Here is a 26,985-nt window from a genome sequence, read left to right on the forward strand (position 1 = left end):
CTCCCCCCCTCCCCCTCCCCACATTCCCTGACACCCTCACCCCCTTCCCCCCCTTCCAAACAGGGGCTGAGGAGGCTTAGTCATGCAGTTGGAGCGTATGTTTCTCATTTGGAGTCTCCCCCGCACCTCTTTGCCTGCAGATCTGCTTGTCTTTTCCCCCTCAGATTCAGAATCATCCTGATTAATCGTCACATGGGCCGCTTTTGTTTCTGCTTTAAATAAACAAAGAATCACATTCCTTGTCAATCCGGCAAGATTGCAACACCCCACTGCCAGAACATGCAAGTCATTCTATGTAGTGCAGCTCTTCACAGTCATTGCCATTAAAAACAGCTTCACAGATGTGCCTCATGTGATACTGAAGTCCAGCACTGCGAACAGCTGTCAACATCTTGTCTGCAACGTGTTGATGCGAGGCCTCAGGTCATCTGCAGCATCCTGTTGCTTCGGATTTCAGCGACGTGTCAAGAAGGAGGTTAATTACTACTGAAAGGAGGGAGGAAAAAAGTTGTTTCTCTTTATGTTCTTTCTGATTGAAGGTCAAAGGAAAGTGGACCGCTTGTTCTGCTGAGGGGGAATGGAAACTATAGAGTAGCAGCAAAACCCATTGTAAGCAAAAAAAAAAAAGCCCAGCTCCAAAACTCCCAGAGGCATCATCAAGTGGAAACCTCTCGACCTTTACAATGCGCTACAATGACAGATATAAATATTCAGCCATTGTGCCGTCTTCCTGTTTCATGCATCACTTGCAAGTTGAGAAAATATGCAAGCAATTTGGAAATAATGTTTTTTGGATCTAGCAGAGTCAAGAGACCAAATGAAATCCAGATTTGAGTTATGAGAGGAGAAGCATAACAGCAGAAGAGTTAGTCAACACGTTGCATCGAGAACGAAAGCGCCGGTCAATCCAGTATTTATGAATGTCGTCTTGGAGCAGAGCATGAGCCCAAACTTGTTTCATTGCACAGGGTTCCTACCCATGTCAAAATCCCAGACTTCACTGGTACTTTTTTGGCTAATATTGAGGTGATAAAAGAAAACATGACCGTTGGGGTATGGTCGATAAAAGGATTGACAAGTTAATGGGTGGATGAACACAACATTTTGACAGCAGGACAGGAAATTAAGTCCGGCAACCAAAATATTTTTTGCTTGTGTTTTTTCCACACTTATCCAGACCAGAATCCATAGTCTTTCAGACTGTGCAGGAACCCTCGTTGCACAATCATCACATAGTTTCAGGTCAAGTAAAACCAATAGAAAAAAGGAAAATCTACCCGATTTAAGCAGAGCCGTATGTTGCCGGATTTTATTGACCGAAGTCTGCGGGCCTCAGCAAAGCAAGAGACGCTTTGGATTTACACAAAAATTCAAAAACAACAGAAAAAGCACAGAGGATCAGTGTGTGACTGGCTCGTTAAGGAGCCAAAAATGTGCAGATGTCGTGGCCCTACTAGTGCAAGAACTTGTTATGCAACCATTTTGCACATCGAGTTGCAGAAAACCTTAAAAGTATTGTCTTACACCACTTGAGACTTGTTGGCTGATCTCCAGTCAAACAAGTGAGTGGGAGCTGGAGGAGAAACAGTCCTGCACTTTCACTCCTTTCATTTCCCCACTTCACCACCAGATGGAGCCAATTTGGGAATAAAGTGCATCAGAATTAGTTTATTTCTTCAGGACACATCTGTATTAATAGACAAAGTGGAAAAACGTTCGGTAATAAGTTAAACTTCACATAATGGAAGGCCCTATAGAAGAATTCCCTTTACAAAAAAGGCCGCCATGCTTTATCCAAAATTACTCCATGTATTAATCTGAGCAGGATAATCATCTGAGGCGAGTACACAATAGATTTCTCATTACTTAAAAAGACAATAATGGATGAGCAAAATAATTTCTGTCATCCATTCACAGTGCTCCTTCATTCAACACTGAATCCATACAGTCAACCAAACTACCCATGAATAGACTCACTCTTGCTTCGTTCAGCTTTAGAAATTATTGCTGTCACTTTTCCTTTCTTCGCCATGTCCTGCCTCCTCCTCCTCTTTTTTATCACTGGCTGGGGCTCCTCTCCCCTCCTCGCACAGCTGTCATTAAATGACTCTTGTAGGTTTTGCTCAGTCCAGTCATCCAGTACTTTAACAGCCTGACGTTGTCTTCCTCGCCGGGCCCCGTGGCGCCGAGAAGGGCCAGAACCTTCTGGGTGTCCTCCCTGCCCCGGCCGTCCACTTTGGAGAATTTAAACAGCACTTTGACTTTGCTGAAAGAGTGAAAACCTGCAGTGAGAACACTGAAATCTTTCCCACATCTATGTTGATATTACACTGCAAAAACAGAAAATCTTCCTATTTTTAATCTATTTTATACTGCAAATGTCTTTCTACAATTGAAATGAGACAAAACTGATTTAGGAACTTGTTTTAAGTAAATTGTTTCTTAAATAATCTGGCAGTGGATCTAGTACTTTTTCAACAATATTAAGGAATTACTGACTTAAAACTGGCTGAAAAGTTACTTGGGAGTTAATTCTGTCTTATTTCATGTATACTAAGATATTTGCACTAGAAACTGGACCAAAAATACTTGGTTAGATTTTGAGTTCTTGCAGTGTTGTTATTTTACTCACTTCATCCACTCCTCCTTCAGGCACAGCAAGCAGTGAGACACAACATCCACAGACAAGTTCTCGTTAGACAGGGCCACTTCAAGTTTGTTCAGCAATGTTGGACCTGGGGGGGAAAAAAAAACACTGTAGAGATTCAATAAGTCTTAGTTTCACAACTCGTCGTACAAACCAGATCACACAGGTTTGCCTCTGATTTGTGCCGTCTGAACAACTTGCTTACAGAAGAATTTTGAATTCAAGCAGAGAAGTCTGGGGAGTCAGTGACCCGGAATGACTTCCTGACGTGGAGCCAGATCCTTAAAGTTTATTTATGCTCTGAACAGTGTCATAACTTGCACAACCGCTTCTCCGGCTGAAATCACTATTAATGAGTGCCTTCACAAAAGCTTATCCTGTTCAGAAATCACAACAATTAGAGTCTAAAATACAGAATTACAATTTATTTTAAAGTGTTTTTATTATTTTCTAATATTTGTGAAAAAGTACTAGTTTCACCAACAGATTAATTCATGTTTCAAGTTATTTTTCCAATGTTACAATTGTCTGTATGACTTTAGACTTTCAGCTTTGTTTTATATCTAGTATTTTAAATTCTCTAGTAGAAATTAAGCACATAAGAACAATAAAATTTAGTGTTTGACTGGCCTTGACTGCTGAAAACTAAAACTAAAATCACAATGCCTAACAGCTACCAGGTTACACACAAAAAAGTATCGTTTCAATCTATGCAGAGTTCTGTTATTTATCTTACAGAAATATCAGAATCAAGTTAAGTTGATTTATTAAATGGTAATAAATGAAATTTACCTCCCAGTTTTCACAAAATCATGTTTAAAACCTCTTTTTTAACACAGTCATATTTTTTTGAATTTGGGGTTTTTAATCTCTGCAAACAACAATTTACAGAAATTTTTAATCTTAGTAAATTAGAAAAGCATTCTGATGAGGTTTGTCAAATTAAAACAACTTTTATGTAGGTGTTAAACATACTTTTCATTAAATCCACATTTGTGTTTTAAAAATGTTTTTTTACTGGTCTTATTTGTAATATTTTAACCTTAAATGTTGTGTTTTCAGGAGATATAAGCAGAAATTCATAAGTCTGTATAATTAACCAGTATAAAGTGTTTCACTTAGTGAATATAGATACTGAAATAAATGAACTTTTCCATATTTATAGAATATGATTGTATATGCAGTGAATGTTATAAAACACTTTTATTAATGAAAGTGCTGCATTTTGTCCATTCTACAAGCAAACAAATCTAAACAAGATGCTGAATAAAAACATCAAATACTCTGACCTCTACCAGCTTACGGCATGTAGCCTCACCTCTGTCTGTCGGCTGTGTGTTGGCGCTGCTGATGGTGAACTGATAAAGTGAACAGATTTCATCTTCGCCTGCAGCTGAACCCTGACAGGCCTTCAACGCGACGTCCACCAGCACTGAAAACTCTGCATGACAAACAGAGCAGATGTCACACATTCATCCCAAAGTGGCCTGCAGGCAACTTTGAGATCAGGGGGTCGTTTTGTACCTGAGGAGCTGACGTGGGCCGGGATAGGAACGTCTGGGCTGAGACCCAGGAAGTTGCATTTGTAGGCCTCTTCGTACTGAGCGCTGTATGGGACGGAGCGCACGCAGCCCACTGGCAGCAAAGACTAACAGGAGCACAAAGATTCACAGGGTAAGCTGTGTTGAATCAGAAAGAAGTGATGCACAGAAAAACCAACTGGTGACCAGTACTGGACCAGTGACATCCTATCTATTTCAGACCAGTGAACCCATCGTCTTCCATCTAGGTGCCACAGAGTTGCTGTCCACATAAGTCTTTGGTGAAAATGTTGTTACTAAGTGAAGAAAACTCAAAGATGGTCATTTTCAGCATGAGTGAATTAAAAAAATGAAGCAAGAATAAACACAATGATGTAAAAAATCAAATTCATGTCAACTGCTCATTCAGGCTGCAAGAGAACAAGAGAGAGCAAGGCTTTCAGCTGATAACAGGAAGTCTGAGCATCTTGAAGGGATGCACCGAATATGCACCAAATATAACAAATTTACAGATATTTCAACAACAAAGTATGGGATATAGAGGGTGGCCCATAAGTTTCCATACATAAGAAAATGTTATATGTATTATTTCTTTTATAATCCAGATGCCCAAGAAGATGTGTTTGACAAAAGAGCAAAGAATTAAAATTATACTGACGGCTGGATGGGGAAGCAGACGCATGGTTGCCTGAAACTTTAGCAGAAAACATGCAACGAGCATCACACATGACATTGTGGCAAAACTTATTTGCAAGTTTCAGAAAACCGGAAATGTTGCAGTTCAACCACAAAGTGGTCCAAGACATGCAGTGATTACACAGAGTCCCACAAAAATAAAAGCGGTTGTCCAATATAAAATGTTTGTTATTTCTATGTATGGAAACTTATGGCCAGCCATGTAGACATTGTCAGGAACCGACTGGATTGCAATAAATGTTAGCTAATTATTTAAGTATCACGCATATAGTCTCTCTATCGCTTTATTTAGAGAAACTTGTCAATTAGTGGAGCACAAGTTTTAGAAGGTAAAAAGTAATTTATCTCATTGCCAATACAAAAGGCATCAGCCATTTAAACTTTATTTTTTAAATGGATAATTAAATAATTCAATAATCAATTCTATTTGATATTTTTAACAGCAGCTGGACAGGTTACTCATGAGCTGTTTGCTATGAAGCCAAAACAGGAAGACACAAAAGCTTTTTAATTATTTACTTATTGTATCACAGCATCCATTAATGTTATGCAGCCCTACGCACGACAACATTACTACGCACGACAACATTACTTTATCCTTTGAATGTAATGGCAGATGATGGGTTTATTAATGTGGTGTTGAGATGTACACTTAAAGCAACAGTGATGTTAATGGCAGTTCACTCAATATTTTATTATTTGAATTCACTTAAAGTAATAAAATATGCATTTTAAATATAACAATAATTATTTCTCATTTTATTGGACTGTATTTTCAGGTAAGGGTTAAAAGGGTTGCTAGTTGAGTTACCTTTAGCACAGTAAATGCTGACTGGATGAGTCCGGGGTCTGCACTTCTCCATATGACCTGATTTCCCATGAGCACATGCCATGATAGCTGTCGAAAGTCATTCGCCCCGAGGACCTGCAGACAAAAACACAAACAGCAGCTCTCAGGCAGAGTGTAGTCCACGACAAACATCTGTTATATATTTCACAAAAAGTTTCTCTATAAATTTTATTGTCAGTCATACAATCTCAGTGTTCAGCAAAATTATGTTTCTTCTAGACATGTTTACCTGTCTCAAGTGTCTCAGTGATTTAAATTTTGGACCAGGTATATCATCAGATTTTGAAGCTTCACACAGCAGACCCAGTTTGTTGTCGGTTTGGAGTAACTGTGACTGTGACCCGCCTCCTTCTGCTCCTTCCCAGCAACTCATTTCTTCTTCTTGTTCTTTGGAAGACAAACAGTGATATGAAAACAAAAACTTGAACATTTTATGACTAAAATAATGGGAAATTTTCACAGGAAATTATTGTGGACAGATTGGGATGCTGCGCCACACAATTCCTCTTATTTTGTGTTCCCAGCAGTACCTCCTCACTGTTCACCAAAAAGTTTCCTGATTACTTTCAATCATCAACCGAACCGACCGTGCAGTTTAAGAGCAAACAAATACTGTGTGCTGCAGTGTTTGTTTGTGTTTTGTGCCCACGCAACTTTTACTCATATCTTTAAGACCACAATACCGTAAGGGACTTTCCATCATTCAGGGGGCTTTCCATCTCTTTCTATATGGATGGCAACAAAACCTACCTGTGGTCAAGATACATCTGTCGATCAACAGATCTAAATATCTCACAAAGGCTTACTCACCGTTATGAGGAAACTTCCATGTAATGACAGATCACATATTTAAATTAAAAATAAATATACCTTATTGTGGATGAAAATCCATCAACATATTTGCTTTTGATAAAGATATTTGAGTTGTACAAGCCAATATTAAAGTTCTTGCAATGATACAAATGCAGAAGTTAGCCTTCATTCAGTCCTAAGGTTTTTTTATGCATAAATAAAATATTAAAATGATTAGCTAGAAATATGTGTTTGCTTTACTAGGAACACACTGGTTTCCACATTTTTTTCTATTTTGAATCCCATCAAGGGAATATTTGCTTTTAGTTTGAACATAGTAAAACCTAGTTTGAGTAAACTAACTCAACCTTTTTCAGTTTTTTTGTTAACTAGTTTGAGTAAACTAGGTTTTAGTTCATTCAAACTATGCTTTGAATAAACCAGTACACATTTTTTCAAGTTTCAGACTTAAATTTAATAAGATTTATTTAGCACAAAACATATACTTTCAATGCCTGAATTTTTTTTTTTAAATAAAAGTACAATGCAGAAATTGACTTCTAATTTGGCATTCCTCTGACTGCCGAAGGAGGAACAGCTTATCCTGCTCTCTCTCGTCCTTCCTGATAACTCTGCCTGCGAATTACTTTTTAAAGCGACAGTTTTTATAGTTATATTTACATTACTGACATTTTAACTGGATTACTACTAACCTAAGGACTGGGGGATTTTCTTACTTTTATTTTTATTTTTACTTACTTTTCTTTACCTCCAAGTTAAACCAGGCCAAAATGCCTCCGACTGACCCCAAGGACATGAGCAGCATTTTACAACGACTTCAGTTTATAGAAATGAAGATCAAACTGCTGGAGGTGAACTTTGAGATCAACGCTGCCTGTGGAAATGAGACGACCCTTCCTCAAATCAACGGAGAGGTCGGGAGCCCTGCACCGAGCAGCTCACCCTGGAACGCTCTGGGTGCCAAGCCGAAACGGGAGTCTGGCACTGTGGATCCGATGAGACGATTATCAGGGAGAACCCCGCACCTGGACGAATCAGCGTGGCCGGCTCTGAGCCGAAACCCACCTTCAACTTCAACACCTGCTCAGCCAAAGAAAGACAAACAAGCATCTGCAACCAAAACGCCTCCACCGACCCCGCTCCCAGGGACAAAGCAACCAGCAAGAGCCTCAAAACATTCTGACTCTGTGGGAATCCCACTGAAAAACAGATTTTCTGCACTCCAGCCTGAGCCTCTGAGTGAAACTTCGCCTTCAAATATCAACAGTGAGGCAAGACCAACACATCAATCCCCAAAGCTCCAAAGGACAAAGCGACCACCAGGAAAACTAAAGGTAACCCAAAAGTGCTTGTTGTTGGAGATGAGGCAGTAAAGGGAATCAGTGACGTTTGCAATCCAAGGAAAACAAGAGTGATGTATTTTCCTGGTGACATTGTATCCGATTTAACCAACAAACTGCTCTCTCTAACCACTGATCACCCAGATATTCAGACTTTAGTTGTGCATGTTGGAGCCAACGATCTGGCAAAGCAAAAGTCTGAGATTCTGAAAAAGGACTTTAACATTCTTCTGGACACTATGGGAAAACTGAGAATGAAGTTATTTCTCAGTGGTCCAATTCCATCACCTCAATGGGGAGACGAAAAACACTCCAGGCTGCTCACGATCAACAAATGGCTGATTAAAACCTGCTCTACCAGCTCAGTGACCTTCATCGATAACCTCTGGATCTATTGGCAGCGCTTTCACCTTTTTGGAAGAGGAGGACGCAATCTTAATAAACATGGGATAAAGCTACTCACTGCAAACCTTTTTTATTTTATCAACAAGGACAGCAACAGGATCATTGCGTCAGAAGAACAGGCTCAAGGATGTCTGACCAGGATGGAACGCTCCCCGGATCAGGAGCACGATATTCCAAAACAAGCTGATAAATCGACTGGAGACGGAGCGACTGCTTCCCTCGCTCCTTCCCCCTCCCTCTCTGCTCCTCCAATCATTCACAGGATTCAAAGGATACCAATGAAGAAATGTCTTCCGGACCAGAGTTTCTTAAATTTACAGATGGAATGAATCAACAGGTTCGCCTCGGCACGTCTCTCCTTAGCACTCACGTAGCAGACCTCACTACATTTAAGCAACCTGCCCCTGACTTCCCAGAGGATCCATCACTCTGCGTCTCTGAGGTCTGAGGCTGGGGACCAGATATTATCTTTACACCCGTCTTCCTCCAGAATGCATCTGGCCCCCTGGAAATGCAGAACAGGACATTACCTGTCCGGATCACTACAAGAAAATTTACAAAAAATAGAAATATGAAATACAGCTGTCCTAATTCGAACCTCAGGCTGATACCCTGCCTAAAGGAACCTCAGACTGAAAATCTTTTGGCCTCCAAGTCACTTAAAATAGCTCTTTTAAATATCAGATCACTCTGTGCTAAAGCTCTGTTAATTAATGATTTCATCACTGAGTATAATGTTGATGTTATGTTTCTGACAGAAACATGGTTGAATGACGATAATGACCAAATTGTACTAATTGAATCAGCGCCTCCTGACTACAATTTTTTAAGTGAGAATAGAAAACATAAAAAAGGAGGAGGCGTGGCTTCTATATTTAAAAATACCATAAACTGTAGTAAAATCTCTTTCGGTCATTTCACATCTTTTGAGTATCTTGGAATTCAGGTTAAAGGCTTCAAACGAACTTTGACACTAACTTTATACAAAACTCCAGCATATGTGGAAAATTTCTTTACTGACTTGAATGATCTTCTTTCTCATATGCATTGATTATGATTGTTTAATAATTGTTGGTGATTTTAACATTCATGTGGACAAACCCGAAAACAGAGGAGCAAAAAAGCTCTCTGACATTTTAGAAAATTTTGGTTTAACACAACATGTCAAACAAGCAACACACACTCAAGGACACACACTGGACCTGGTTATCAGTAAGGGTGTGACTATTTCCAATGTCTCTGTAACTGATGTCGCCCTGTCGGATCACTTCGCTGTTATCTTTGAAGGTTCTTTATTCTTTGACCCACTTGGACAAACAGCTACTGTCACAAAACATTCTTTCACAGAAAACACAGCAGACACATTTAATCAAATCTACTCTTCCTCCTCACCCTTAAGCTGTAATGATGTAGATCAGTTAGTAGATGATTTTCAGTCTAAAGTTTCATATATCATTGATTCCATTGCCCCAATTAAAGTAAAGGTTTTGACTGGTAGAAAGAAATCTCCATGGAGAAATGCACAAATAGTACTGAGTGCTGGTTCTGTTGGACCTCAGTGCAGCTTTTGACACTGTCCACCATGACATGTTACTGAATCGATGGAGAGTCGGGTCGGACTCTCTGGTTCGGTGCTCGACTGGTTTGAATCCTACATAAAGAACAGGGATTTCTTTGTTTCAATTGGAAACTTCTCATCAAAGAGGTCAAAGGTCACATGTGGGGTACCCCAAGGTTCAATCCTAGGACCCCTCTTATTTAATATTTATATTCTCCCACTAGCTCAGGTCATAACAGGAAATAATATTAGCTACCACAACTATGCGGATGACACACAGCTCTACATTACGATGTCACCAGGTGACTCTGAACCCATCCAATCACTGAATAAATGCTTAGAGCAGATAAATGTGTGGATGTGCCAAAACTTTCTCCAACTGAACAAAAATAAAACTGAAGTCATTATTTTTGGACCTAAAGAGGAACGATCTAGAGTCAATGCACAGCTTCAGTTATTACAACTAAAACCTACCGATCAGGCCCGAAACCTGGGAGTAGTGATGGACTCGGACTTGAACCTCCAGAGCCACATAAAGACAGTGACAAAATCGGCCTTCTATCACCTGAAGAACATCTCCAGGATTAGAGGACTAATGTCTCAGCCAGATCTAGAGAAACTCATTCATGCGTTTGTCTTTAGTCACATTGATTATTGTAACAGCATCTTCACAGGCCTGTCCAACAAATCAATCAAACAGCTGCAACTGATCCAGAATGCTGCTGCTCGCGTTCTCACTAGAACCAGGAAAATAGATCACATAACACCAGTTTTAAAGTCCCTCCACTGGCTCCCTGTAGCTCAAAGAATAGATTTTAAAATACTGTTGTTAGTTTACAAATCACTGAACGGTTTGGCACCACAATACATCAAAGATCTGCTGTTGTTGTATCAACCTTCCAGACCTCTCAGGTCTTCTGGTTCTGGTCTGATCTGCATCCCCAGAACCAGAACCAAGAGAGGAGAAGCAGCTTTCAGCATCTATGGACCAAAAATTTGGAACAAACTTCCAGAAAACTGTAAAACAGCGGAAACCCTGACTTCCTTCAAATCTCAAGTAAAAACGCACCTGTTTAGAGTTGCATTTGAAATGTAATATGTATGAATTTGATTTTGTGGATATGTATGTAATTTATTTATTTTTTTTTCCTGTTGTGGGCAACAGGGCCCGGCGAATACCCGTGGTTAAACGGACGGCGGAGTCCGGCGGTAACAGGCGCTTAAATTCCGTGTCAAAGGGAAGGGGGAAGAAAGGGAAAAGAGAGGGAAGAAAAAAAATAAAAAAATAAAAAAAATAAAAACCTTGGTATTTTATTCTATGTTGCATGCCTTTGTGTTTTGTGTTTATGATGTAAAGCACTTTGAAATGCCTTGTAGCTGAAATGTGCTATACAAATAAAATTTGATTGATTGATTGATTGATCAAATAGTTTTTCCACTGCTTTGTTTGACATCTGAACAAAAACTGATCGTACTCACAGTACCAACCCGCTGTCAAGTTCAGAACTGGAAATAAACTGACCAGAATTTCCAGGTCGACACCAATTCTTTTTTACGTCTGACCTGTCCACTACAGTTTATTTTCTAAGGATGATAACTGAGAGAAATATTTGTGCTGCAGGTCTTTTAAGAGCACAGGAGATCTGAATCTAACAGAAAACTAAGGAAGAAAATAACCATCTCAATATGTACTTCAAAGCAAGTGTTGTACCTTCATCAGTTTTTTTTATTAACCGAAACATTTTTAACAATGTACTGTGCATGCTGTGTTGATGCATTTCTAGACTGGAAACAGTAGCAATTCTTACTTTTGATGCATTTAAGAAATAGGAGAAACTAAGTTTTTCAGTATTTTACCTGACAGTCCTGCTTCAAATCCAATCAAGGGGAAATCAGATTTAGATCTCTTGCTGATCGATTGGTGCTTTGCTATTTTGAATGAGAGTGCTTTAACCCGACGATTCTAAGCCAGAAATAAAAAGATTTAAATGCTGAAGGTTCATTTTAATTAAGAAATCATGCTATATAAATATACAGAAATTTAGATTTGCATCTTTTAAGAAAGATACAAATCAGATACAGATACAAAGATACAAACACAAGCATTTTCGGTTCTCTTTATACTCTTTTTAACACAGCATTTACTAAAAACGATTCCAAATTACCAGACTAAGCTATCAAGCACATTTCAAACTGAAGGATAAAAAGCTGAGTTTTTTTTTTTATTAAGTTCCTGTAATAAAATGACCAGTTCATAAAAAAACACTGGCAGTTACTGTAAGACTACAGATAGATAACTCCCTTCTCTGTGGTGTATCATATTCCAAGAGAAAATTTTTTTCTGCTTCCCAGAGGCTTAATGTTTTTTGAGACAGGAATAAACAGAGCCTCATGTTTTTTCAACCTGTTACTGCAACAACCCTCCACCCAAAAAGCAATCGGGAAACTGTATTTACTGAGCAGCTCGGCTCTGGGGGTATTAAAGAACGCTGACACATACCAAAACAGAAACCGAGACCCGCTGGTTAAAATCCTGGACAAGAATCCTAAAGGCTCCCTTTTATCGTCACTCAAGTCTGTAAGTCATTGTAAATGATGCAATTTTATGTGCAAAGATAAAAAAGTCACAATAAAATAATAGTTTTGTTATCTGCAGCCAGGAAGGAGTTCAGTGGACGCTTTGATCTGGAAAGAGATGGCAGGCCATTTTCATTTAGGATCATTTTTGTGACTTAATAAACTAATTGCTCTGACAGTAACAATCCCAGCATTGTCTTTTTTTTCCACATTTGAGAATTTTTCTAGGATTGGATCAGAGTGAGGGGAGTACATTCTTCTTTGAAAAGAGTTGGGATGAAGACAACTACTGAATTTATCTAACATTACAAAATCCCAAAAAAATAAATACAGAAAGAAAGAAAATGAAAATTTATTTGTTTAATAGGAAACAGATCAGCAATATGATTGGGTGTATAAACAGCTTCCAGAGAAGTGCAGGGCTCAGGGGTAAACATGTGGGCTGGATGGCGGCTGGAAAGATTGGTTCAGCACAGAAACCCTGTGTGCAAATCTTCAGAAAGCATTGCTCAAGTCAGTATAAAACTTTGCTGAATTTGGGATTGGAGTTATTTACGGTCCAGAGATTTATTAAAATAGATTGAGGTCATGCAGACATGTGTTCCATGAGGCAGCAGGACGGAAAAGCCAGTAAAATGCAAACATGATGCAGAAATAAATTCCTTTTTTTTTCTCACTTTCAACATCTGATATGACTTTGTGTTTTGGCAGACTGCACCTGAATGCTGATTCAGCACAAACATTAACATTGTATTCATGGACATTTCAAGTTTATCAAAGTTTTGGAGCACACTTCTACTGATGAGTATAAATAGCACAAAGAGTTATTTTATTGACATATACGGCACTGTGACTAATCCGTGCTTGCCTCTATATGTTGTAGTTCTAGCTTGAAAATCACTTATTAGTACCTTCAATGAGCACGAGCCAAATAAACAACTTTCTCAAGGTTGCTATTTTAAACTGAACTTGACACTGCTGTATTCTGTCTAGGATCGAGCAGGAAGGTATTTATTACATCTGAATCAGTCTGTATGTCTGGACTGAATTAAAAAGTCTAAGCCATTCTAATACATAAATATATATCGTGAACCATTTTACTGCAGCTCTGGATGTTCGTTTGAGGTTGTTGTCTTGCTGGAAGGTGGATCTTAGCCCCAGTCTCAAATCTTTGCAGCCTTTAGCAGATTGTCGCTCACTATTGCCCTAATATGTCTGACCTATTTCCCTAATTCTTTTGCAGAAGCATTCAAATCAGACATATTGATTTTTATTTTTTGATGATTTATTTATCTAGGTAAACCACATGGAGACATGAGGTCTCATTTCCAAAAGCAACACTTTTAAAGAAAGCAATTTGAATATTGTTAGATCTTTGTCCTTATGGAAATTAAGGAAGAGAAAAAAAAATCAAACAGCCATTCATTCTTCATTTTCTTTTTTCCAAGCTTTTCCATAACTGTACAAAGGTAACAGAAAATATCAGACTTTGCAAAAATGCAATCCATGCCGCAACAGCAGAAAAAAAATTAACAAATGTCAGAAGATATCATCACCTTCCCAAGGGATTGTAGGCAATGTTTGAAACTCAGAAACTATTACTTATTGATTAAATGTTCACTATGTTCATGGATGTGAAGTAATTTGTGGTACTGTTAAAACATGGAGTTTCTTACTTCTGCTGCTGTATGCATTTTCCCATTTGTGATTCTGAATTATATAGAATTGACTATTAAGTCGGTTGGTCTAAAAGCTGCACTGGACACAGAGACTTTTTCTGTAAATCCTATTATCACTTTATAAATCTTGACCAGAATAGGGCAAGCTCTGTTGAGAGAGGACAAGTTATCTGAATGTCGTCATGGTTTTCTGGCTGCAGAGATGGAGTTCCGAGCAATCCAGTGACTCAGGTTTTATCAGGAGTGTTTTCAGACTACAAATAGGGAAACCAACTAACACCGAGCAAACATGTGGCACTGACTGCGAGCACCTCTCATTAAGAGAACAGAGCTTTACCACATTATGCAAAGCTCAATAGTTTACATCACATTTTTTCTTAGTGAAAAAGGTGAATGTAACACATATTTGTGCTGCAAAAAGGTTGAAAGAAAATGTGCTGGTAGAGCGGAAATGTCGTACCTGTTTGTCTCTCTATAAGCACCAGCGTGTCTTCAGTGGGGGCCCCCTCAAGAAGCTTCTCTGTTAGTCGACTGCCACTAGCTTTCAGCAACCTGGAAAAACGATGGACAACACAAATCAGCATGACAAAAGGAAGCTGTCTGTCGAAGTGAGGCAACGTTTTTCAACTCACCAGCTAAAAGAGCAGTGCAGACTAGCCCAGAGGTTGGGGTGCTGAGTCAGTGAGGTTAGTGATCGAGCCGCGTTCCCACTTCTCTGGTGTGGAAAAACTGCTGGGGAAAATACGCTGTTCATCCTCAGAGCTCTCTGGGGACAACCTCCTTGCTCACTGTCGAACACCTGACAGGGAAAAGACAAATATATATGAGCAGAATGAGGGACATTTAGCTATATGTTTGAAAAATAATACAAAAGTCCTACAGCATCAATAACATTGATCTACCTTTAAGGCTGTGCTTTGCAGGCTATGTATTGTGAGCTTGAGGTGACGCAGCAGAAAAGGCCAGGAGTTGATAAGGTAGATCCTGTCCATTGCCACCAAAACTATACTGTACCATCGCTGAAAACCCCGGGCCAGGCTGTCTTTGATAAAAAAGGTGTGTGAGAACACAAACCCATGCTGCTCATCGCCAAAAAAAATGGGCCCCTCACGGCCAGGACACACCTGAAAACAAAGGACAAAAACAAGCAAAAAATAAATTAAGAAAGTGATTGTTCAAAAAAATAAGAAAACAAAATTGACTTGCTTAAAAGCCTAATATCTAGCAGTACATCACATTTGGGCTCTTCAGACTAGCTGTGGGGCAGATACTGGCGTCAAGATATACCTAAGTTTGAAGAAGTTACGTTTTCAAAACCACAAACAAAATTTTCCGTCATGTCAGTCCTACGTTTTTAAGTGTTTTTAATTAGATGTCTCAGGAAGTGCTGGAGCGACCAGAGTTTTATACAGAGCCATGGAGTATAGTAACTCAGCACTGCTCCTTCCCCACTTGTTGCTGCATAATACTGGTCAGCTGGCTGAAAGAAGGCTGCTACACATTTTCTTTTATAAAAGAAAAGAGGAATTTGTCTTTTTGGAATTGGCCCCAATTGTGAAAACACGGACACGTAAGAGAACAAAAATAGTATTTCTTTAGATAATATATAATTTCCACCTCTTCCAAATGTTCCCTCTTCTACTTTGAGATTTTCATACCAGTGCTATTGAGGCACAACATTGGGCAGAAGCATTTTCTCACAATGGCTTTTCTAGCTGCGAAGCTTAATTTTCAACGAGTTATTTATGGTGTTATCAATGGTTTCAAAATGAGAAAAGCCAAAAACAGAAGCTGCTCTCACTTAAAAATGCATTATTTCTAATAAGATCACCAACGCTGCACAGAAGGCGCAAATAAAACCCTGTAATTTATGAAAATTATCTTCTTGAGTCAAGATTTCCTTTGTTAGCAGGACAGACTCTAAAGTCTGACATCTCAGATAGAAAAAAAACTCTAACATTTTCAAAATAGGCACAAACTGATGATGTTCCACTGTAAATTACAAAATATTCTCTTTCCATTAACCCATAATGTTTCCAAATATATTGTGGGAATAATTTATGCTACTTATGTTGCGCATCGCTAGTTTCTTTTGGCAAAGTCTGAAACAAATATAATATTTGAGTACTCTTTTTAAACCAGTATGTTTGAGCCTCAGACTATAATGTAAATATTAAATTCTACTGCTGTATTTCTTCATGTATGGACTGATTTGTTCACTTTTTTTTGGGATATGTTTTCCAAGATAATTTCTTCTTTAAAGTCTTTGAAGAATATTGTTAATTTACCTCACAGCTGAGACTGCGTACACAGGCCTGTCTGACCACACTGAAAAGCTGGGACTGCCTAGGATGCTGATGGCTCAAGAAGCGAATGCCTGTTTCATCATCGATGCTCACAAAGCCAGGATGAGACGCAGGTAGAGATCGACAACCCTGTGAGGAGAGAAAAGATGGCAATAAGTAACTCTGAAGCTACAAAACTTTATTCTCAAAATAGCAGGTTTTCAGTCCACTCACCTCACACATCTCTCCTCTCTGTGTTGCTGAGCTATTGGCCCTCATAGTCAGACCTTCACCCTCCCGGTCACCATCCCGGTCTCCTGGCACGGGGGTCCCCACCTGAGACGAAGGGTCTGGGGATGGTGGGTGCAGCGCCTCGGTGCAGAACAATGTCCGGGGGCCATGGAGCTCACAGAAATGACACAGAGCCACCAGCGCGTTCATCTGAGAGACATTTAATATATCTAGATAAACTATTGAATAAAAGTTTAGATCTCGTATAATTTACATCCTTTGGATCATATTTGTTTCCAGCCAGTACGTGACTTTACAATGCTACGCTTATTTTAATACGTTGTCATAACAACAAGCTAATTTGGAGTCTTACCTTCAGCGCAAAGATTGGTACGAAAACACAGCTGCTTCCGTTGCTTGTGTTTAAGGATATAAAGACGAACAACGGGGAAAGTATAAAAAAAAGTAAATCTTCAAAAATATATTTAGCAAAAACTCATTATTGAACGAGAGTAAATGGATATTTGCACCACTTCCCCCGTTTCTGTTTACATGATGTTAGCAAACAACAGAGGAATCACATGACGTTGAGGCACGTCGCACGCGCTTGCGTCTCACGCTGACTCATTGCTGAGTGCTCCGACGGTTAACGTCACTTCACAACGTTTAAATAACCGTTAAGACAAAACTTTGTTTTTTTAAAAAATAAAATATGCTCTCCAGTTTTTTATGCTTGTGTTGGTAATATTAAGCTTTCGTTTGTACATCTAAATTCGCTTCGCCTACAGATACTTTTCAATAAAACTGCATTAACCATAATTCCATTCGACACAGCTTGGGTCAAGAGTACCAAAGAGAGCGATCACTTCGATGAACTTCGTTAGGCTTCTTTTCTTTTCAGTGAAAAAAGTAAAATTGCATGTATACATATTTTTACTACCATGCAAATCTAAGTTAGCCGGAAGGCTAACTTGGAATACCGGATGGCTAATCCGGGACTTCCGTGTTTATGCTTCCAGGTGTCCAGGTAGCAGAGACGGGTCATTTTACGCCAGTCTGTCAGTGAAACGCTACAGGGATAGCTCTTTGATTTGGAAATGGAGTCAGACGGCACAGAAGTTTCCTCGGGCTCTATGGAGAACCAGAAGAGCGGAGGTGAGAGCTTCCTGACTCCCACCGCCCTGATTGACTCACCGGATCTGAGTGCGGCTGAAACTGACCGGAACAATGATACCCGGAAAAACACAGGAGGTAAAGGTCTCAGTGTTCCTCTATTGCTTCATGTCATTGGTAATCACTTTTACACATAGTTTCTTTGATAGATTTGTTCTATTGACTCTAAAAGCCACAGTTATTAAAGCAGAATCCCAGTTCACCTTTTGCACCTCACTCTTAGCCCTAAGCCTGTTTTTGTTTTGTAAGGTTTACATGCAATAACACAAACACGCTTTTGTGGAGCAGTGAGAATGTTTAGGGACGTGGTTATGAAAAACTAAGATTTGTTTTGCGCTTTCAGGTCCTTTCCTAAATGTAGATGTTTTCTTTAATCACGTGGTTTTTTTTATGGTTTAGTAACTAATGTTTAAGTGAAGCCTTCCTATTCAAAGCAGTTGGCATTCATGTCAATCAGCATAAAAAGAGCAAAATTAAATATATTTCTTTCCTGACAATAAATATATTATTATTATTTAGTTTGATGTATATCATTTGTTCTGTTTGGTATCTTATTTTGTTTTATTTAAAACGCCAGCAATGAAAACTACAAACAGGGGAAAAAGTGGTTTTAGTATGTCACAAGAATGAAAATGCAAAACCACTTTAATATATGCATTGTGATAAATTACCCTAGTAAAAATAATACATGTATTAAGTATGAATAATTGAAGAACAAATATTAAAGATAGATTAGCACTGCACATTGTATCACATGTACTATTGAAATATAGCTGCAATCATATTTAGAAAGCAGGGTTTCCCCCAGCGTATTATAAGTCTGGCGGGCCACCAGGCTTTTCTTGTACCCCCACCAGGCTCAGCATTACTTTTTTATTTAAGTCTTTTTGAAATGCCTGCATTTTTAAAAGATTTACAGTTGGTGTTCAGGTGTTATTCTTCCAATCTTTCAGTAAAACATAATTATCAAGTGATATTTTAAAGTTTCTTGTTAACTTCAAACATTTTTTAACTCAAAAACATGACGGGCCGCTGGATGCATGACCGGCTTAGTGCTCAACCATCGGACTTAGCAAGTATTCTGGGGGAAACCTTGGAAAGCAAAGAGGAAGGACAATGGACTCTTTCTGATGTAAATCCACAAATTAATTGATTATTTTTAAAATACTTTTAAATTAGAGTGCACTGATTGCAGTTTTCTGGCCGATCGCTGATTACCAGTCTTAAAATCCTGACCTGCAGATTACAATTTTGGCCGATGCCGATTTTTGTTGCTAAATATTGCAAGAAAGTTGCTGAATTGATAACAGTGGGATGATTATTATTGAGTGCAAATGGGCAGACATGATCTGGTGGGTCAATGTACCAGTCAAACGTTGGTCATTGGAGAAAAAAGAGGACAGAGGTTGGTTTTCAGACCTTTCCTGATCAAGGTAAATATCGGCTGATCACCAATCTCCCAAAATTAAGGAAATAGGCACTAATAAATCAGCTGGCTAATAATCAGTGCACCCCTAGTTTTAAATGCAACTTTAAAATATTGCATTGAGATATGTCCTTCCCACTTATAGCAGAACTGTAATAAGGCAGTTATGAAGCAAACCCGTCAGTGTTTTGTTCTCTCCCAGAGCAGTTTCAGTTCTGGTAAGCTGTTATCATGTGTCTAGACCCTCTCTTACTGACAGAGGCAGCTGAATTCATGGAGTAGAACGGTGTAAGTTTCTGACTTCCTGACAGAATGTTCTGCTGGATCAGTTCCTGGCATCAACTAATGACTCAAAACTCAAGACTCCGACTCTCGGAGGAGGAGAGTGATTTAACAGTCTGCTTCAACATCTGCATCTATCACTTTTAATCCACTAAAACTCCTAAGGAACAAGTGCAAAAAAATGCACTTCCTGGAAGTTATCGCGCCTGGATTCGGGTCAGATGGTTTTGTGCCAGCTGGAGTCATCTCAGTTCTCACAAGACATTACAGCCACAGTTTAGGTATTTGGGCTGAGAGTTGCATTCAGTTCTGTCCAAAAATAGAAAAACAGGAAGTGTAGTGTGAAATCTTGGATGATTTTTCAGTCATTTGGATTGACTCATTACCACCTGCTAAAGGGCTTATAGTGTTACTGTGTTGCAGGGAAAATATGATATCCAGAGGTCATTACTTGTAATGTAAACATTAGACAAGCAAACAAATAATTAATGATTAGTAATGGTGGTTTTTAACATGTCTACACTTAGAGTTTACCTCCCAACATGCTTTCGTCTTCATTTTAACAAAGTATTTTCATTCTGCTAGAAAACGGCTGCGTTATGTTCATACAAAAACAATGCTGATCAGTGTGTTTGCATGCCGAAGCCAGAGAAACACCAGGCATGGCTGCATGTATCACCATTTAATTAAATGTTCCTTAGGCTTTCATTCAGATTTTACTACACCTCTTCACCCTGTCTTCCTTATTGTTGTTCTAATTTATAGAGTCTTCAGAGCAGAACAAGGATGGATTAAAAGTGTGCCAGTTTTTCCAGAAGGGAAAGTGTCACTTTGGACGAAGATGTCGTTTATCACACAGGTTTGTTCAAATCCACTTGCCTCTCATAAGTAACAAGAAGGAGGTCTCTTATTCTCTTTTTGCATTTTTTTAGCATTTCACACTATATAAGTTTCCTATTCATATAGGTTCAGTTAGAGATTCAGAGACCAATCAGGATTCAGAAGAATTTCAGTTTAATCAGCTCTGACTGATGACTGATGGACGGCAAACTCAAACAAATAAATTATTCCCAAGACTAAACACACCATATCAGAACCACAGTCTGGATTAGATGCAGTTCCAGACAAAAGAGGGAGTCGGAGTCTTGAGTTTTGAGTCAGATATTTTCAATGTCTGGTGATCTACGTCAGGAAGGGAAAATATGTCCAAAACTATTTGACATGAAACATGTCCAAACATGTTTGTCTTTCTTTCAGGCCTTGAGGAAGGGACAGAGAGCAAATCTTTAACAAGGCTAAAAGTATTACTGCAAAGTTTAACTGGGTTTAGAAATTGTGGCAGTGTTTTGGACATGACAAGATAATAATAAAAATCTTCATTCTCTTTTTTCACACAGACAGTGTTTGCTACTAATCTAATCTGAGATGCTAAAGTCGAAATGTGAACCTTGATTTTTTATTTATTTATTTTTATGTCAAAATCCAGTTTTGCAGCAGCTGATCTCCTGATCTAAAAAATATAAATGAGAAGCAGAAAAGCTAAAAAAAAACCCACTAAAATTATGTCTTCTTATGTTATAGTCAAGGGGGAAATGTAATCAATTAAAATGATAACAGGGAGGTCAGAAATAAGAAAATGACATATTTTCTTTACCCTCCAGCACAGAGTAAAAAGAAGAAAAAGCTCGATGTAGTTTTTTATTTTGTGAATGAGTAGACCATTCAAACAGACTTATTTTCCGGTGTGCTTAGATAAATAAAAATATTACAATTTCCAGTTTTAGTTAGTTCTCAGTGAAAATCCCCGTGAACTCAGTGTTCCTGTTCATTTTCCTGTGTTATTTGCCTTTTTGGTTTATTTGGTATTTTTTTATGTTGGATTTTAATGGGAAATTTGGATATTAATCTGCATTTAGATGCAAATAATTCATGCCATAATATGTATTCTTATTATTATTATTATTATTAATTGTGGAGCAAAACTTTTTCTTTAGGTTTTTCTTCAGTTTCATGTAAGCTTTTATATCCTAAGCCACATCTGTTTCAGATTAATGTAGGGCTCCTGCCTTTTTAATTTGTCATGATTTATGACCATATTTTTACTTTCCCTCCCTCCTGCTGTTGTTCTCATTTATTTCAGTGACCCATCACCGCATGACTCAGCGGGTCTATCCACTGACATGGATGACAAACAGGATGAAGAAAAGATGGAAAAACACAAGAAGAAAAGAGGCGCCGTGAGCAAAGCGATGAAGCCTAAAGACAACGAGGGGAAAGGTCAGACCTTATTTTTTTATCTTGGCGTATCACAATTAATCTGAAGAGACTTTTATGTATTTATCTCTCTCTTTGTTCTCTGAATGGAAACAATTGAATTCTTTCCAGCAGATGTGAACAAAAAGCCCCGCATGCGCACAGCAGATGAGGTTATCTCTCGCATCTTGTGGGACACATCGGTGGACGCTTCAGAGTTTGTGGTGGGCTACGTGGATCGCTTCCTCGGTGTGCTGGAGCGCCCTTTCTGTGACTTCAACTGGGACACCAACCCCTGTGACTGCGACTACACGACAGAGCTGGCTCTGCCCAGACACCGGATCCAGTACTTCGCCTACAGAGGGCACCGCGTCTGGGACCGCCACAGCAGAACTGACAGGGTTTTTGGCTCCACCGGTCAATCTCTGTCTCCCCCGTTTGGAAAGGAGGAGGAAGTAAAGGGTGAGACCCTTCTCTGCCTCCATCAGCACAAAACAAAATAATGTGCCTTTGTCCCATCTCAGCCACAAATCAAAATGTTTCTGCTGGGAACTTTTGCAGAAGATCATCATAAAGTCGAACACATTTATGAAGTTGATGGAAACTTACACAAGGTTTTATGAACTTAGGTTGCAAGCAAAAATCTGAAAAGTCTAGGACACATGTGGAGGCTTCAGATGTTTGTTGGAGAACATTAGATGAGGGTTTAGTTCATAAATTATTGTCACAAGCTTTAAGCACACAGAATACTTCTGAGTCGTCTGAAAATAGAGCCATTATGCTGTGAAGATTGTTTTTCTCATCAAGAAAGCTTGGTGACGCTTGATGGGGAAAATGGGTGGTGATGGAAATAGATGAAGTCATATTTAATAAATGAGAATATTTTTGCAAAGTTAATTCATTCCAGTTTTTAAATTCAGAAAGTGAAATACTTTAAAGGCATTAAGCACAGACAGATGATTTCAGACATTTCCATTAATTATCGTCATTTTCCTCGTGCAGGGAATGAAAACACATTTCATAATAAAATATTACATCAGACCAACAAAAGATTATGTTGCAGTACAGAAATGTGAGCGTAATTTAAAGATATTGAATATGTGCTTAAAGGTCAATATTTTCAAAAGCTACTTTTAATATTATAAACAAGCTTTGTTGGAGTCCACATTCTGATTTACTGAAAGACTTGATCAAGTTATTCAGAGATTCAGTCAGACTGAGTTCAAACTATTTTGGAAAGAAGCACTACATGTGGAAAACTACTTTAGACTTGCAGTATAAGTGGTATTACAAAGTAAGACCACTAGGTATTGGTATTCACAGCCTGAATACAAATACCTGTAAAACATTTATAGAATTGTATTACACAGTTATGCACTACTTTGTATATTTGTAGTTGTAACACAGCAAAATGGGGAAAAGCTCAAGTGGTAGGAATACTCTTATACCTCTGTATAATTTTTCAAACTAAAAATGATCCTTTGTTTCAGATGGAAGCAGAGTAAAGGATCCAGAGCAAGAACAAGACGGTGATTGTGAAACAACAGAGGAGCAGACAGGTGCTGTGGGTGGTCAGGATGAAGACTGTGTTCGTACCAAAAACAGACATGTGGAGGAAGAGGAGCTGAATGAGATGAATCACACTTTTGCCCCCACACATTGTGGAGGAAACACTTCTCAGGAACAGCAGGATTCTCGTGGATTATGTGTTGAAGAGGAGGCTGCAAATAGGTCTGGTGGTTATTCTTTCTGCAGGTTTTATCTTTAACTCATTGCAGACAAAATGTCCTGTGTGAAAACCCCCAAATTTGAGTAAAATGTGTGTTTTAAATACCTCACTTTGCATGAAATGCTCAGAAGTACACAATGCAAGGCCTCTTTGAGGATTCATATGAGGTCCTTCAGGACTGAATGAGTTATAGATGCTGTCAGAGCCATTTTTGGCAATAAGTTTATATTTCTGGTGTCTCGCAAACGAGCCGTTTCAAAACCCTTCTGAATGTAGCGTCACAAATCAGCAGGCTCTGCTCCTCACCTAGCAGCCGCAACAAAGCTCAGCCTGTTACCTAGCAACCCAAGCTGAACTCCAGCATGTTTGGTCAGCTACTTTTACCGCTGTATGTGCTGTACAGTGGCGGCTGGAAAAGACAAACGTTTTCTTGTTGATTTACCATCCAGAAACCACTTGCTGCTTTCTTGTTGGTTGTGCAGGAGGGTCCACTTATGCTTTTTAAAGACGCACAGTGGTAGAACCGTGCATCTGTTTGCAGCCATGTTCACATGCAAGAGTAAACGTTGAGTTGGGGGCATAACCAGCAGTAAATTTGAATTTAAAGTGACAAGATGCCTTAAAACAGCTCATTCTGACAGAAGCTCAAAATATTCAGAACTGAGCAGATTAAAATCTCATTATCTAAGAGTGACATTTTTGCTAAATATGTTCTGTATAGCCCATAGATCTATTCTAATCTGTTCAAGGAAGCATAATAGGCCACCTTTAATATTTAGAGGACAACTCAGATAGTCACTAACTTTTCTGAAGCAGGTGAATGAATCATTAAATTTCAGACGATGTTATTGTTTTGTTTTAATAAAGTAAGTCATGTTTATTCTGCCATGTGTATTTATTTCCCTTTCCTGGTTTCTATTTAGACTTCAATTGCCAAGGGCGAAAAATTCCTCATTTCCGGAAAATGACCAGGATGTAAATGAGGAAGGAGAGGAGAGACATTTTGAAGACTGGGAGGAAACCTCGGAAGGTCATGAAGACACACAGGTGTGGATAGAAACCCTTCCTCTGACTGACATCATCGCAGTTGGAGTTTATATTTATCTCCATTTTGATGTTCCTCCTTAGGATCCAGCACTGGAGCAGGCAGAAGAGAAAAGTGGCAGGCGTCCTCCGAAGAAAAAACCCACTCACTTCATCACCTTCCGGGCCAACACTCCTACGATCCTGTCCTGCTTCCAGCAGCTGCAGGAGGAGCTCACCGTCCTCCTCCCCTCCTCTGCTCCTCACTGGCAGACCGCCTCCAAGCTGCACGTCACCCTGTGCCTCCTGGTGTTGCGCGGCCCAGCCGAGGTGGCGGCCGCGGTGGAAATCCTCCGCCGGTTCGCCCAACTGGACCGCAACCCACCCGTGGCCGTGACCTTCCCGGTGAAGCTGAAGCACTTCAGTGGCAGGGTGCTGTACCTGAGCCCCCAGCCTCAGCTGCGCCTCCACCAGCTGAACTGCGGCCTGCAGGAGGCCTTCAGGAAGGAGGGCTGGTTGCACCGGAGCTCCTACAACCCGCGGTTCCACCTCACGCTGGCTAAGGTAGAAGACACAGAGGGGGAGAGGATTTTTGACGGCGTTTGGGACCTGAAGGTGGGGAAGGGGTTGAATTTTGGGCGGCAGCCAGTCAACACCTTACACCTTTGTACTGTTAGCGGCGCCGAGGTGAACGGTTTTTATGATATCATTTGCACCGTAACTCTTCGATAATGAAGACATGTCTCTCGTCACCTGCACTATTCTACTTATAGCTAATAAATAGTGATTTAAATCACTAAACAGCACATGACTTGGTGCAATAAGATATGTTTACTCTTTTGACATATTCATTAAAACTGATGCTAAGGCAAGATTTTTGGTATTTATTGAAGCAATAAGTCATAAATTCAAAAAGATGCAGTTCTCTCACATTAATTGTGCTTTACTATTTTTCATATTTGCCTTAATTTTGCATACTTTGAGACTTACTTTGACCCCTCTGGGGTCCCTTCATTTAGTGCCATTGCTATTGAGCATGAAAAATACTTTATAAAGACTGCCATAGGAATGTTATATATTGTAATTATTCATTTCAGTCCTCACCATACAGAACCGATTTCTGTTGTGTTAAATGTATTTCAATACAACATATTGGAAAATTAAATAAAACCAAATCAAATTGTAATGATGGTATAAAATCACAGGTTGTTTTTTCAAGGCATGAAAATTTCCCCCAAAACATGAAACCTGATCAATTTTGCTTTTACAATTTGCATGAGCACATTCAAAACATAAAATACGTAGTTTAATAATAAGTCACAAAAGCTAAATTATTGAAGCAAATGCAACTCATCTGAACTTCCTGTAACATTTTGTTTACAGAAACTCAGAAGCATTTGAATTAGAGCAGAAATCAGTTGTTAAAAGGCCTGTTTGTTTTGTAAGGATAAAGCAATCGTGCAAAGTTTTGAGTTGCTAGAAATTTCCATGAGACTATAAGCATGAAGCTCCTGGTATTAGATTTATTTGACCATAAAGAAGACTTTACTTGAAATAATAACAATACTTCATTTATATTGTGTGAGAATTACGTTTTTAGCTGTATAACTTTTTATCAGATTTTCTATCAGATTTTTACAGAATTGATTGGTTAAAACTAATTGGATCAAAATAATCTAAAGAAATTCCAGAAAGCAATCAATGGACAATCAATGATCATAATCTGGGCTCTGCCTAAATTGAGCTGTTTTTCATTTCATTTGACTTTTTCTGAAGTTGATGGATCTAATCTCCCATTGATCCATCCTATTGAACTTTGGCCTGTGTTTTTAAAAAAGCAAATTAAGCACTTGTACTGTTTCTTAAACAGTTGTGATAAATAAATGGTTGTTAAAGGTGTACAAACTTTTATCTTCTTGATGTTGTAAAGCTGCCAGGGTTTGTTAGCTACTCGGCTCGTTCTCTGCTGCCTTTCATGATTAATTCGATTATGAATATTGAATGTAATGTGTTTCACAAGACGGATCAGTCCGTATTCTTCCACAAATTATTATGACCGCTCATTTGCTTTTGCAATTAAACTTTAAGCGGATGATTTAAAGAGCTGTGAGTGGTGATTTTTCTCTCATGTGATGGATGCTCGCTCCCTAAGCTGAGGTCTTGCACACATAATGAATCTGTTTGTTTTCTACCCCATTTTCCTTCCAGATGCATACCCACATATACACTATCCATAAGCTGAGGGAGTGTGTGAGAATGCTCCCTGCTTCTCGACTGTTTGCTCCCTTCGCTTGCATTACCTCCCCTCCCCCACTCCCTTTCAGTGACACAGAAAAGCCAACGCCGCCGCCCCCTCCCTCTCCTCTCTCGTGCCTCTGCCCCCTTTTCTCCAGTGAAAGGCAAACACTTTTTGTTGATGCAGTTCACCTCCATGTCTGTTCTGCACTCTTCTCGCTCCAGTCCCTGAGAGGGCATCT

At 39.1% G+C, this 26,985-nt stretch overlaps 2 protein-coding genes across 3 annotated transcripts; one reads left to right on the plus strand and one right to left on the minus strand.

The window, feature by feature from the left end:
- Positions 1 to 1,281: 1,281 nt before the first annotated feature.
- Positions 1,282 to 17,279, minus strand: flcn (folliculin). 2 transcript variants are annotated; one of them, XR_008607123.1, is made up of 13 exons: positions 16,996 to 17,279; positions 16,626 to 16,832; positions 16,395 to 16,541; positions 15,009 to 15,230; positions 14,739 to 14,905; positions 14,567 to 14,658; positions 5,964 to 6,121; positions 5,696 to 5,809; positions 4,172 to 4,295; positions 3,966 to 4,088; positions 2,633 to 2,735; positions 1,978 to 2,266; positions 1,282 to 1,687 (listed from the first exon to the last, which is right to left on the minus strand). XR_008607123.1 is itself a non-coding variant. In XM_055047490.1 (12 exons), exons 2-12 carry the CDS (start codon positions 16,830 to 16,832, stop codon positions 2,059 to 2,061), a joined length of 1,665 nt encoding a protein of 554 aa, XP_054903465.1. In that variant the 5' UTR covers positions 16,996 to 17,279; the 3' UTR covers positions 1,282 to 2,058. The 2 variants fall into 2 exon arrangements, 1 of the variants encoding a protein (XP_054903465.1); XM_055047490.1 differs by having other exon boundaries at positions 1,282 to 2,266.
- A 69-nt stretch (positions 17,280 to 17,348) lies between these two features.
- leng9 (leukocyte receptor cluster (LRC) member 9) lies at positions 17,349 to 26,609 on the plus strand. Its single transcript, XM_055047489.1, has 8 exons — positions 17,349 to 17,531; positions 17,642 to 17,873; positions 20,269 to 20,362; positions 21,644 to 21,780; positions 21,892 to 22,218; positions 23,247 to 23,487; positions 24,409 to 24,532; positions 24,614 to 26,609. The coding sequence occupies exons 2-8, from the start codon at positions 17,720 to 17,722 to the stop codon at positions 25,238 to 25,240; spliced, it is 1,704 nt and encodes a 567-aa protein (XP_054903464.1). The 5' UTR covers positions 17,349 to 17,531; positions 17,642 to 17,719; the 3' UTR covers positions 25,241 to 26,609.
- Positions 26,610 to 26,985: the final 376 nt, after the last annotated feature.

This window comes from Poeciliopsis prolifica, unplaced genomic scaffold (assembly GCF_027474105.1).
Source record: "Poeciliopsis prolifica strain line A6 unplaced genomic scaffold, Auburn_PproV2 SCAFFOLD026, whole genome shotgun sequence".
In the NCBI taxonomy this organism is placed as follows: domain Eukaryota; kingdom Metazoa; phylum Chordata; class Actinopteri; order Cyprinodontiformes; family Poeciliidae; genus Poeciliopsis; species Poeciliopsis prolifica.